Raw genomic sequence first — 13,913 nt, 5'->3', positions numbered from 1 at the left:
CTGCATTCTCCAACAGCACCGCGTCTCCAACGCCGTGGCATTGGGTGGGGGCCGTCGGAGTCTCCCAGGGCCGCCATAACAAAGCACCACAAAAACCCAAGACACCAGAAGGGAGACCAGCCCACAGTGCAGGGGGCTGGCTCATGGTTTCCTGTCCCCACGGGGAGCTCAGCACCTGGGACAGCCCCCAGCACGCAGGAAACACGAGACCTGACCGTGAGAGAAGACGCGGGGACCCAGAAGGAGCACTCATGAGCCTGAGTCCCCGCTGCTCTTCGCCGGCTGCCTTCTGACCCCTGAGGAAGCCCCACCTCAACTGAGCCCAAAGGACCCCCGTGCTCAGTGCCGGGAGCCCCCAAGTATGGGGTCCGGCGCTGGGTGCAAGATCAACAGCATTGTTCACAATCGCCAAAAAGCAGAAACAACCCTAGTGTCCATGCACGGAGGGATGGATAAACCATATGGGGCCCTTCCTCACGGGGGAATAAGACTCAGCCATAAAAGGGACCAAAGGTCTAACACCCGCTGCCCAGTGGATGGACCTTGAAGGCACGAGGCTCTAGCAGACGCCCCAGGCCACAGAGTGTGTGATCCCGTGTCCGTGAAATGTTCGGAACAGGCTCGTCCGCAGAGACGGGAAGTCGATGCATGGCCACCTGGGGTCTGGGGTCCGGGAGGAATGGGGCTGGGGCCCAGAGGGGAATGGGGGTGCCGGCGCTCCAGTGTGCAGGATTTCCTTTAGGGCGGCTCACAACGTTCTGGGACGGCATTATGCCGATGTCTGCACATCTGCGAACATATTCAAAACCGCAGAATTGTCCACTTTAAACGGCTGAACTTGACAATATGTAAATGAGGTCTCAATAAAGGTGTGAAGAGCCAAAAAAACGAGGCGCATACAGCCGTCCCAGACAGGAGGGCATTCGCCCACCGCCGTGCGCTCAGACCAGCATGCATTTCCTGTGAGGCAGAGGGTGACAGGCGGTCCCAGCCGCGTCCCTCTGCAAGAGCCCCCTCCGCTCGCCCGTTCATACACTTCCCCACCCCACCACTCGCCGCCTCAGAGCTCAGACCAGCATGCCAGAGCTGATTTCTTTATTAATCACCCATGCCGCTCAGTGGGCGGCCATGCCCCGTGGAGGCCCAAACGCCCCGGGCCGCAGCTGGGGCTGGGCTAGTGCAGAGAGGGCTGAGTGCTCTCCAGAGGTGACTCATGGGGACGCAGGGGCCGGCGGGCAGGGGGACTGCTTCACCGAGCCTCTGTTCCTCCCACCACCTGCCACGCACGTCTGCTTTCAAAAGGGCCACACAGCATGCAAATACGTGCGGCTAACAAGCAGCCACCTGCGGGGGGGGGGGGGGGGACAATAGATCCCCACGTCCCTCGCTCCATGAGCAGAAATGGAAACAGTTGCCCCCTCCAGGGCTGCTCTGTGCTGGGAACACCAGGGCAGCGTCCCGCACAGGTCGATCGCTTTCCTGCCGATGCTTGTGGGCTCCAGGACATCCGCTCAGCCCCCTGCAGCGGACACGTCCCCAGAGCAAACAGCAACGTCCCCACTCGCCCTCTCTGCACCCTGCACGATCTTGGCGTCTGCCCCCCACGTGTGTCCCTCCGTGGCACCCCTGGGGACCCCAAAGAGCATGTATCCCTCTGTCCGGCCCCTGACACCCCAGCGTGGACAGAGGCCGCCCCGGGGTAACTGTAGGATGCACACCTGAGCACGCTTTAGTGGAACAGAAAGCATCCCACTCAAACTGAAACTCGGGGCCATTTTTAAACCGGTTTGAGGAACCTCTCTGTTGCCGGCGGACGGTGGCAGGTCCTCGAGGCAGGAAGAAACGCCCGCTCAGGGCGGTGGGTGGAAATCTGCAAGGGCTTTGAAGGCAGTGTGCCAGCCTCTCTGCCATGTGGACCCTGCACGTTGTGCTGGTGGACACGCCGTCCCCTAGGACGAAACGGCCAACGCCCAGGCTAGCTGGCGTCGGGGTGAGGCAGGTCGCCGTGGGGCCTGCCCGGGGAGCCGAGGGCGTCTTTGGGGCTCCCGTCTGCATGGGGGAGTCCTGAGCTACCAAGAGGCCACCCTGAGCCCCACGCGCTGCTCTCAGGAGCCCCACATCTTGCAAGTGGGGAGCCCACAGACTCAGCCCCCTGCAGAACAGCAAGCAGGAATCCACGTCCGCATCTCAAGCCGGCAAAGCTCGGGAGAATGGGCCTTGGCACCTGCCGCCCGAGCCCCAGGCCCTCCTCCCAAGGAATGATATCCAACCCCCCCTCCCAGGAAAAGACCAGCGGCAGGTGCAGATAGCCGGAAGCAATGAGGCTTGCCGAAAGAGGACAGAACCGGCCAGAACCAGAACAGCTTGCTCGGCGTCCCGGCCCGAGGCCATCAGTATAATGGTGCGGAGGCTCATGGTCCACAAGAACACCAAAGCTTGAGGACATGCTGCACGCTCTGGGCCCATCCAAGCCCCGGCTCTATGCTCACCCCTCTTGCAACCTCTGAGCCCCCATCTGTAAGATGTGACCCTGACGCCCGCCTCACCACCTCCGGGCATGGCGGTGGGGACCAGGGAATGGGCGAGGGGCCCTGTGCCGTGCAGTGCCGGCCATACAGAGAAGTTACCATGACCCGAGCAATCACAGGAGCTCCTGTGCAATCACAGTGTGAGCAGGGCCGGGGGCGGCGGCCTGAGGCCGTCAGCACGTCCATCTCCAGGCGTATAAACACGTAGTAGGTTGTGTGTATATCCACATGCATATATATGAGAGAGAATAAATGTGCAATAGGATGTGCGTATATATACATACATATACAACACGTATGCATCTATATGCAGTGACTGCATACACAGTAGGATATTTGTATAAATACACGCAATAGAACATATGTGTGTATGTATATAAACACACACGCACATATAGAAACAGATACAAAAAACCGTACATCAAGGAATTGGGCTCACACCATTGTGGGGCCGGTGAGCCTGAAATCTATGGGGCAGGTGGGCAGGCTGCAGACTCAGGAGAGAGCGGGCCCTGCAGCCTGGGGGCAGAACACCTTCCCTGGGAAGGCTCAGTGTTTGCTTTTCAGGCCTTCCCCTGATTAGACAAGGCCCACCACAGGATTAGAGCGTCGCGTCTTTACTTCAAGGCAGCTGCTGGTGTTCTGGAGCCGCACCTACGAAGCCCCTTCACAGACACGCTCGCATGTGCACCCAATGCAGAGATGGAGGCTGTAGTCAAGCCGCGTGGACACATCGGCCAGCACTCCAGGGGGACTTGACCTCACCCCAGGACACACCCTTCCTTCCCCAGCACAGGCACACTCTCTCTCCTGCGCCCCTGGGCTCCACCAGCATGCACAAGACTGCTTTGCGGCTCTACCCAGTGCACGCGCCACCCCCACCTTTGGCAGGCAGACCTCCACGGGGGTCAGCCCTGCCTGGTCGGCCCCAGCTCACAGAAACGGCACAGGTGGGGCCTGACCGGGGTGCCCTGGCCCAGGACCAAAATAAATAAACCCAATCACTGTTTCCCGAAAACTTGGATAAGCAAAACTCCCAGAGTTTGCCGTGTCCTCCACTCTTGGTATATATTCAGATGATTTCATAACCCCACCCCAAAGAGCCCATAGTCTGTTTGGGGAAAGCCACGGGACCTAAGGCAGGAAATCAAGAGTACGAAACAGAGATAAGACCCAGATGGCAATGTGGAGACCGGTCAGGTACTCCGTCTGCCCCAGCCAGAGAGGGCTGCCTACCTGGGCGTCTGGGTTCCTGTACCTGGGAGGCTGGGAGGGCTATGGGGTTTTCAAACCACACTGGAGACATGTGTGTGTGTGTGGGGGGGGGGTCGTTGGGACAGGTGCATAGGTTTTGTACCTTGAAGCAGGTGCGTGGGGGTTGTTACCTTGAAACAGAGCTGTGAAACAACCATGTGACAAGTGGGTGCACTCTTCCCTGCACCTGTGGTCATGCACTTAAATGCATGGGTAGAGGGGGCTGGGGGGCCATTGGCGACGGAACAGGGGACTTCCTGCGTGGTCTGCGTGGGGCCCTCCCAGATCCCCCATCAGGGCCTCCAAAGTCCCCCCATCGCTAAAGGGTGGCCACCCCCCAGTGGGCACCCCAAGATTGGGGCCTCAGCTGCAGGTGAGCAAGACAGAACCGGGCTGGTTCTGTCCCACCCAAGCTGGGGTGTCCAAGCGCGAGGCAGAAGAAAGCAGGAGGCCAGGCACAGGGTGACAGGGATGGACCTACTGGGACTTCAGCGCTGGCGGCACAGCGCCCCCGTGTGGCCAGGTACAGTAGCCAGTGATAGGATGGGGGCGGGGCGGGGAGGAGGGGGACCCGGGGTGACTCCCTCCACCTTCCAGGGGTCGCGGAGAAACTTCTGCAGCTGGAAACCGGGTTAGCGCCTTGGCAACTCTGTAACCTCGCAACTGTGTTGCACGTCTCCCCTGGCTTCCTCCTGGCCCCAACGATGAAGCCGCTGCACCCTAGCTTGCAGCACGCTCCCTGCGCTTCCAAGGAGCAGGAAGGGCGCGACTGTCCAAGCAAGCGCCCGGTGTCCTGGCGCACGGGAGGCGTCTGGGTGTGACGCAGCTTCGCAGGATTTAGCGCGCCTCCGCTCCGCTCCGTGCCACGGGTGGACCGCGCCAGCTGCGCACAAGTGTGCGGGACAGCGGGGGAGGCGAGCGAGCGAGGCCGGCCGGGAGCCCCGTTGTGCTCCCCTCCTCACCCGGGTGCCCCTTGCCTTCCAGGCCCGCGCGCGCGCGCGCGCAGCAGGTGCAGGAGCAGGATGGATATGAACGTGACGCGTCCTGACAACGCCACCATCCTGATGCTGCGGGACCCGACCATCGCCGTGGTGCTGCCCGTCGTGTACTCGCTGGTGGCGCTGGTCAGCATCCCCGGCAACCTGTTCTCGCTGTGGGTGCTGTGCTGCCACATCGGGCCCAAGTCGCCGTCGGTGATCTTCATGATCAACCTGAGCGTCACGGACCTGATGCTGGCGAGCGTGCTCCCTTTCCAGATCTACTACCACTGCAACGGGAACCACTGGGTGTTCGGGGAGGTGCTCTGCAACGTGGTCACCGTGGCCTTCTACGCCAACATGTACTCGTCCATCCTCACCATGACCTGCATCAGCGTGGAGCGCTTCCTGGGCGTGGTGTACCCGTTGGCCTCCGCGCGCTGGCGCCGGCGACGTTACGCGGTGGCCGCGTGCGCCTGCGTCTGGCTCGTACTCCTGGGCGCGCTGTCCCCGCTGGCGCGCACCGACCTCACCTACACCGTGGAGGCGCTGGGCATCGTCACCTGCTTCGACGTGCTCAAGTCCACCATGCTGCCCAGCGTGGCCATGTGGGCCATGTTCCTCTTCACGCTGTTCATCGTGCTCTTCTTCATCCCGTTCGTGGTCACCGTGGCGTGCTACACGGCCACCATCCTGACCCTGCTGCGCGCGGCCGACGTGCACGGCCGCGGCCAGCGACGCCGCGCCGTCAGCCTGGCCGCCGTGGTTCTGCTGGCCTTCGTCACCTGCTTCGCGCCCAACAACTTCGTCCTGCTGGTGCACGTGGTCAGCCGCCTCTTCCTGGGCGGCAGCTACTACCACGTGTACAAGCTCACGCTGTGCCTCAGCTGCCTCAACAACTGCCTGGACCCCTTCGTGTACTACTTCGCGTCCCGCGAGTTCCAGGCAAGGCTGAGCAGGTACTTGGGCTACGGGCGGCTGCCCGCCGGCGGCCGGGACGCGCACCGGGACGCCCTCTTCTCCACTCGGACGCTGTCGGCGCGCTCCATGTCAAGCGGCCCCGGCGACGGGCTCGACGCGCCCAGCCGGCCCTCGCTCAGGAGGCAGGAGAGCGCGTTCTGAGCCGCGCGCCCCCCGCAGTGCGCGCGGTGGACAGGGGCGGGACGAAGGGGCGGTGCTCTTACCCGCCCGCCTGCCCCTGCAGACGCTGCTACTGCGTCCGTCCGTGCGCATGGACAGGGTCCCCAGGGGGGCCGCTCAAATGCGTCCGTGCGCATGGACAGGGTCCCCAGGGGGGGCCGCTCAAATGCGTCCGTGCGCATGGACAGGGTCCCCAGCGGGGGCCGCTCAAATGCGTCCGTGCGCATGGACAGGGTCCCCAGCGGGGGCCGCTCAAATGCGTCCGTGCGCATGGACAGGGTCCCCAGGGGGGGCCGCTCAAATGCGTCCGTGCGCATGGACAGGGTCCCCAGGGGGGGCTCGAGTCGGGTGTCCCAACACGGCCGCAGGGCGCAGGGACGCACCGACACCGAACAGCCCGCGCTGCAACGGGACAGGACGCAGCGTGCCAGGCGCACTGGCCCTGCTCCCTGAGGATCACCACCCAGCCTGACCAGGCAGAGCGCCCAGCCAGCCCAGCTGAGTCCCCATCGACCCGCAACATCCGCCTGCCCGGTTCTCTGTGCCTCTCGCTCGGGGACGCTGCTAACACCTGATGCTCCCCAGCCTGGCACAGCCTGTACTTGGTGCTCACACTGCCCTCGGTCACTGAGTGCGCTGGGATTCACCCCCGCGAGGCTGCATGGGCCCCTTTGGCCTCTGTGCTGTGGGAGCTCACAGGCTTACCCCACCCCCCAGCCCATGTCACCTGGTCCCCCCAGGAACAAACGTTGCAAGGGCCTCCAAAGGGGTTGGTCACTCGGGTTCCTCGACTCTCACGTTCTACAACATGTCACAATGTCCAGATGGGAACGACATCCGTGCAGGAGAGGAGGGTCGGGCCCCCCACGCGGGAGGAGGGTCTCCAGGCAGATGAGACTCTGCTGAGGCCGAGTTCTGTGAGGGACGATGCTGTCAGCACCTGCAACCGGGCTCTCCCTGACATGATTCGGGGTGCAGCTTGCCCCGAGGTGCCCCCCGGCTGGGTCTCTGCATCCTGCTCCCAGCGGAGAACCCTGAGTCACAGGCAAGGCCTCCCACGGTGTGAGGTTGGCCTCGTGCACCTGGCCTGACCCAGGCACCCAGCAAGACGGCGGACCTCACAAGCCTGTGGGAAGACCAGCGCCCAAGGCCCCTTTGTGCCTACTGGCCGCCTGAGCACACGGGCAGGGGCTTCCTTGTCTCTTCCTGAGCGCAGGACACAGCCGTGCCAGCCCCAATATGCATAGTGCTTCAGGAAGACAAGCAACCGCATCCCCGCGGGGTCCGGGATGCCAAAACAGTGCGTTTCCAGGAGCCTGCGATTTGCCTGAAACAGCAGTTTCTGATGCTTTCTTCATCACAAGGGGATGCACGGCTTCGGGCTCAGGGGCCTTCAGGGGCAACGGCTGCGGGGCAGGCAGCCTCCCCACAGGAGGTCCGAGATACAGATGGAGATTGATAGCTGCCGTCCAGGGGCCCCTGGGGGCATCTGCTCCTGCCATCACTGCTGTGGAAGGAAAACAGACACACCTGTCCTAGAGTGAATAGTGACCCCAAACCCATGTCCACCCAGGACCTTGGGATGTGATCTCCTGGATCGGGGTGGCCCTAAATCCAATGGCAGGTGTGCTTATAAAAGACAGAAGAGGAGACAGAGATACAGAGGAGAAGCCACGTGAAGAGATGGGGGGGAACGCGGCCACCAGCCCAGGGACACCTGGAGCCCCAGAAGCTGGGAGGCAGGAAGGACCCTCCCCTGGAGCCTCCTCTGGAGGGAGCTTGGCCCTGCCCCGCCTGGATCTCAGCATCCCCTCCGACTCTGGGATGAATCCCCTGTGGATTTAAGTCTCCAGCTTGCACAGAGAAGGCCGGAGTCCCAGCTGGAACTCTCACCCACGGGCTCCTCAGTCCTCAACACCACGTGGCCGAGAGGTGACCTCTCCCCTTGTCGATGCACACAGTGACGTGCACGCGTGGAATCTGAAAATGATGCAGGTGGCCACCCTTCACAGAGGCGCCCGCTGCGCACAGTAACTGGAGAGGCACGCACGGTTCCGGCTTCCTGTTACGTGCTGTGGACCCCAGAGGTCAGTGTATAAACTGTGGACCCTGATACCAGCCTGGGGGGCTCCAGGCCCCCTTCCCTGTGCATGGTCCTAGAATCAAACTCGGGTTCCTAGCTTTGCCCGGTGCCCATGCATGTCTGGTGAGGGCAGAGGCACGTGCAGGTGGAAAGTAGGTGAGTGCATGCTACGCTTGCCCTTGGGAACTGTGAGAGTCAGCCTTGGGGGTCCCCCTCGACACCCCCCACGCCACGCCGGGGTCGCATATCATCATTGCCCTCCGCCTTGCAGCTAGAATGTCCCCACAGGGGACAGTGTCCAAGCATACTGGTCCCGAATGCCCAGCTGTGTGCACCGAGTTCAGAGCCACCATAGGGACCCTTCAGAGAGACCCCTTGAGACTTACCTGGCGAAGGATTTACCTGGGGGAGGCACAGGTGACTCCAAGAAGGCTGGCATCAAGGACCCGAATTCTGCAGGGAAGGAGCCACATCCCCCTATCTCTTCCTGACTCTCCCAAACCCAAACCCTAGAAAGCAATGTCGAGGCAGTAGGATCCAGACTCGGAAATCCTGAGCCAGCAAGACACCCCCACCCACACTCTGGGCGTGGGCCTCGGTGCGTCTGATGCACAAAAGCTGTGAAAACCTCAAACCAGCCGCACAGAACACCTCGGCGGCCCGTGAGGAGCCTCACACCTTGATTCTGGAGGAAGCCTGTCTACATAATATCCTCCTCCACAAGATGTCAGGCCCCTGGAGCCCTCGGGTGACAGAGGGGACTGTCTCCGGTGTCACTGTCCAGTAAACGGGCAGCGCCTCAGCATGGGACGTTAGCGGAGCGGGGGTGGGGGGGGAAGGGAAGCAGTCCCACGGGGTCTTTCCCGTTGCTGGGGATCCCAACGCACAGGTCCCAGCTTCATGCCACGGTGTCTGTCCTAGGGCCTGAAATGCCAGGACTGGTCTTGCTTCCAGTTCAACACGCGAATAGTGTAGTGTGCTGTGTCTGTCTCTGTGTGTGCGTTCCCCAGAAACTCAAGCTGTTCACCTGCTAAGTAGCAAATAAAAGTATACACGTGTGTGGGTACGTACGGATGTGAACTTCTTCAAAAGATGTGATACTGGGATTCAGCTCCTGGCTGCACGTGGAGAGGCAGGGGCACCCCGAGACTTATGATCCTTGATGCCAACCCTGATTTTTCCCCGTGCAGAAGGTGAACGCATTGCTCATTCTGACCTCTGAGCCCCCTGCTTTCCAAAGACATGTCCCATCTTGCTTTGAATCGCACATGCCCTCCAGCCAGCCCCCGGGATCTTCAATGCCAACACTCTCCACAGAGGGTGGAATCAGGTTACTTGGAAGCACACGGCATGAATCAGGGCAGCACAACACGGATGGGGCTTGGGGAGTAATCACGGATTTGTTGCCCCGGATGATGGGGCTTTAAAAAGACATCCTTTTTTTGTAAGAGATACATGTGTAAATATTCATGTGTCTAATGATATGATGATTGATGCTTGGATTAAAATACCACAGCAAACACATGCATACTCACACATACATGCATGCATGCACACACATGTACCCATATTCACGCAGGTATGCGGGCATCCATCACGCACAAATGCACACAATGTACCCATGTGCATGCATGCCGGCATCCATCCGTGCATGCACACACATGCACACACACGTGCACATCATGTAACCATATACACGCATGCACACATGCAGGCATCCATTCATGCACACACATGTGCACACACATACGTGTACACAATGTATCTATATGCACACGTGTGGGCATCCATTCATGCATGCACACACACATACACACACGTGCACACAACGTATCCATATGCACACATGCACACATGTGGCCATCCATCCATGCATGCACACACACACATACACACACATACGTGCACACAACATATCCATATGCACGCCTGCACACATGTGGCCATCCATCCATGCATGCACACACACACATACACACACACGTGCACACAACATATCCATATGCACACATGCACACATGTGGGCATCCATCCATGCATGCACACACACATGCACACACATACGTGCACACAACATATCCATATGCACGCCTGCACACATGTGGGCATCCATCCATGCATGCACACACATGCATGCACACACATGCATGCACACAATGTATCCATATGCACACATGCACACACGTGGGCATCCATCCATGCATGCACACACACACACATACATACATATGCATGTACATGGGCATGCATGCAAATTTGGGGGGCTGGAAGAAAAATGGCAGAATGCTGATCACTGGTAATGCTTGAAGCTGGGTGAAAGGAATGTGGGGTTCCATTCTATAATTCTCTTTCCTTTGAGCATATTTGAAAATATCTATACTTAAAATGAGGTATATTGGGAAATGTCACACAAAGACATCGATTTCTGCCCAGTGTCGCCTCTCCGAATTGCTGAATGTGGAAGAAGTAAACTTTCCCAACCCAGCTATTCTTTTTTTTTTTCTTTTCCTTCCGATTTTTTTGTATTGTGGTAAAATACATACACACAAAATTTACCATTTTAACCACGTTTGAGTGTGCGGGTCAGTGGTATGAAACACATTCATGGTGCTGTGCCACCGTCCCCAACATCCGTGTCCTGAATCCTTCGTCATGTCGAACGGAAGCTCTGACCCCAGGAAACAAGGAACCATCCCATCCCCCACCATCTGCTCTCTGTCCCTATCAAAGTAACGCCTCCAGGGGCCCCATATATACATGGAATCACGCAGCATTTGTCCGTTTGTGTGTGGCTTGTGTGACTGACCATCACGTCCCTCCAGCTTCGCCCCTGTCACCGTTGAATCAAGGTACCATTTACCCACCACACAGCTCACCAGGTATTTAATACGTTTGTAGAGGTGTCCCAGAAACACCACAATGCAGCTATGGGACATTTCCATCACCCCAAAAAGATGTCCGATGCCCGTTTGCTTTCCATCCCTACAGCCAGCCCGAGCAAGCGCACAATACACTTTCTGCTCCTGTAGATGTGTCCTTTCTGTCCCTGTGGCATCAGTGGGATCATACAGCACATGGGGTGCTTTTTCTCAATACGGCAATTCGGGGTTCATCCACGTGGTAACATTTATCACTATTCTTCCCTCTTTGCTCCATGGGTTGGGTGAGCACCGCCTGTCTCTCATGCGAGAGACAAAATCCAAATAGCCCTAGTTAGGCACATTTTGACCTCAATCTCCAACAAAGGGTCCAATCCAAATACCCAAAACAATGGGGCTGAAGTAGCCGGGACATCGAGAACTCTGCCTCTTTCACGAGGTGCCGGGAACCTATTTCTACCCTGCACTTTTCACTCTTTCTGGAATAGACAGCCAAGAAAACGCATCCCCCACTTACCAAGACTTGAGAACGTCATAGTTATTCAGTCAATGAAGAAATAATTTGGGTTCAGAATGACTTAGTTAAAAAGCTTCAATGTTTAACCTTCGCTTTTTTTTTTTTTTTTCGAAGTCTGATCTCTTTGGAAATCTGTGCGATTCTGCAAATGTCCATGAAGGGTTTTTTTGTTTTGTTTTTTTTTGTGTGTGTCATGAAAGTACTTCTAGGGTAGGAATAAATCCAAGTGAAGGCACAGGGAGAGGGTCTCCGGACGAGGATAAGCCATGTAATGGGTACGCTAGTTTCTGGGATTCACGGATAAACCCCACACAACGGGCAGCCTTCATAGGGTAAACCCCACACCAGGGCATCCCGCTGTCTATCACGTGGATGAGCTCCTCCGTCTCGCTACAGTGGGGTTAAGTGTTGGGTCCATTTTGCAGAGGAGCAAACTGAGGCACGGAGAGGTGGAAGGACTTGTCCGGGGTCCCAGAGCCGGCGAGTGGGACACCCTGGGTTTGAACCTAGCACCTGTCCCCAGAGCTCCAGCCCACGTCCGCCGGAGCCCAGGCAAACCATCAAAACACCAGCCAGCCTGTTGGCAGTCCCAACAAAGAAGCGGCGGGGGGTGGGGGGCCTCTCGGGAAAACGACATTCCTTTAACCGGATCGTGGAAGGGTGCTGGGCAAACGGGCTGCCTTCGATCGTGGTCTGGGGATGCGCCCGAGCCGGCTCGCACTTGCGACCAACGCACCACGTGATGGGAGGGTGTTGTCAACCAGACAGGGAAGGACGTGACAGGTGTGCGGGGACCCTCTGTGCTATTTGGGCAACCTCCCCGAGAGCCTAAAAGGATCGCAGAATAAACCGGCTCTTCTTTTTTTTTTTTTTTTTTAAAGATTTTATTTATTTATTTGACAGAGAGACACACAGCGAGAGAGGGAACACAAGCAGGGGGAGTGGGAGAGGGAGAAGCAGGCTCCCCGCTGAGCAGAGAGCCCGATGTGGGACTCCATCCCAGGACCCTGGGATCATGACCTGAGCCGAAGGCAGACGCTTAACGACTGAGCCACCCAGGCGCCCCAACCGGCTCTTCTTTAAAGAAGGAGATGAGTGGCTTGTGCGCAGACGTGACGGGGATCTTGAGGGAAATGTCAAGCTCAACCTACCAAGGACTGACTTCCAAAATACGCGGGATGCTTGGGGCAGGCTGCCCTGGGTGAGGCCAGCCCGCGATCAGAACCGCTATCAAGGGGCTGGCTGGTGGGCGGCCCTAACCAAGAGAGGCTCCCTGCAGGGGCCTGGGGGGCTGGGATGGACAGGCATAGGGATGGGGGGAGGAAGGGGTGGGATTACCTGCATCCTGCCCTCCTGGTTCTCGGGCTCTCTGTGGGGAGAGTGCCAGGGACAAGCAGAAGGCGCCACTGTGGTCTGTATGGAAGGTCCCCAGGCTCTGCCCACCACCCCAGCCCCCTCCATGTTTATCACGACAGGGGCTATGGGTATCTGAACCTGCTTTGACCCCTATCCCGTGCCTCACGGGGGATCAGCCAGCGCAGAACATTAAGGGGGAAAAATGAGAAGTAACAATGCCATCAAAATATATCGTAGGCTGCCACGTAGAAATACATCTGTGCCATATATATACATAGACCTACTTATGTGCAATATGGGTTTGTATGCATATGTGCATATTCGTCTGGGGACATTTCTGGTGGTCTCAACACTGGGGGTCGCTACTGGCATGTGGGAGATAGAGACAGGGACACTGCATAGCACCCTCCGGTGCCCAGGACGCCCCACATCAGAGAGTCAGTCAGCCCCAGACGTCAACAGTTCCCAGGCTGAGAAGGTCGGACCTGCATGAGAGGCTCTCTCTCTCTATCCATCCATCTATCTACCCATCCATCCACCATCCAGCCAGCCATCTATCATCTATCTGTCCATCCATCCATCCATCCATCCATCATCTCTATCCATGCATCCATCCAAAATATCTATTATCTATCCATCCATCCATCCATCTCTATCCCTATATCTATCATTTATCAATCTATCATCTATCTATCTATCTATCTATCTATCTATCTATCTATCTATCTATCTATCTATCTATCTATCTATCTATCTATCTATCTATCTATCAAGCATGTTTATGGTCAGGGTTCTCAATCAACCGCTATTCTTTCCCCGGGGACCCCGGGGCAATGTCTGGAGAGAATTGGGGTTGTCACAACTTGAAGGGAAGGCACTGCCATCTAGTGGCAGAAACTGGGCATGCTGCTAAATATCGTGGCGTGCGCAGGTCGCCCCCACAAAAATCAATCATCCGACCCCCCAAACGTCAGTAGTGCTGAGGCCGAGGAGGCGCCCTAAAAACGTTAGCAGGAGAGACTCTCCCTCTCTCTCCCTATCTACCTGTTTACCTATGTATCTGTCCATATGTGGCAGGGTTCTCAACCAGGCCCCCAGGGAACCCCCATCTCTGCCCCTCCGCCGCCTCCCGGGGACACCCCCATCTCCACACCCTCCGCGGTGCCCCGGGGACCCCAT

General features: G+C 58.1%; 1 protein-coding gene across 1 annotated transcript in view; it reads left to right on the top strand.

The window, feature by feature from the left end:
• The window catches only part of P2RY8 (P2Y receptor family member 8), a 43,962-nt gene extending 34,334 nt beyond the window's left edge, over nucleotides 1–9,628 (top strand). Inside the window, exon 2 of the mRNA XM_045884756.3 lies at nucleotides 4,767–9,628. Coding sequence (XP_045740712.1) covers nucleotides 4,805–5,881 — 1,077 coding nt within the window. The 5' untranslated portion in view covers nucleotides 4,767–4,804 and the 3' untranslated portion in view covers nucleotides 5,882–9,628. The remainder of the gene's footprint in view (nucleotides 1–4,766) is intronic.
• Nucleotides 9,629–13,913: the final 4,285 nt, after the last annotated feature.

Source organism: Mirounga angustirostris, unplaced genomic scaffold (assembly GCF_029215605.1).
Source record: "Mirounga angustirostris isolate CCGP_5_RB_7025 unplaced genomic scaffold, mMirAng1.0.hap1 SCAF_11, whole genome shotgun sequence".
In the NCBI taxonomy this organism is placed as follows: Eukaryota; Metazoa; Chordata; class Mammalia; order Carnivora; family Phocidae; genus Mirounga; species Mirounga angustirostris.
Note: the sequence above shows the minus strand (reverse complement) of the source record. Positions and strands in the feature narration are given on the sequence as shown.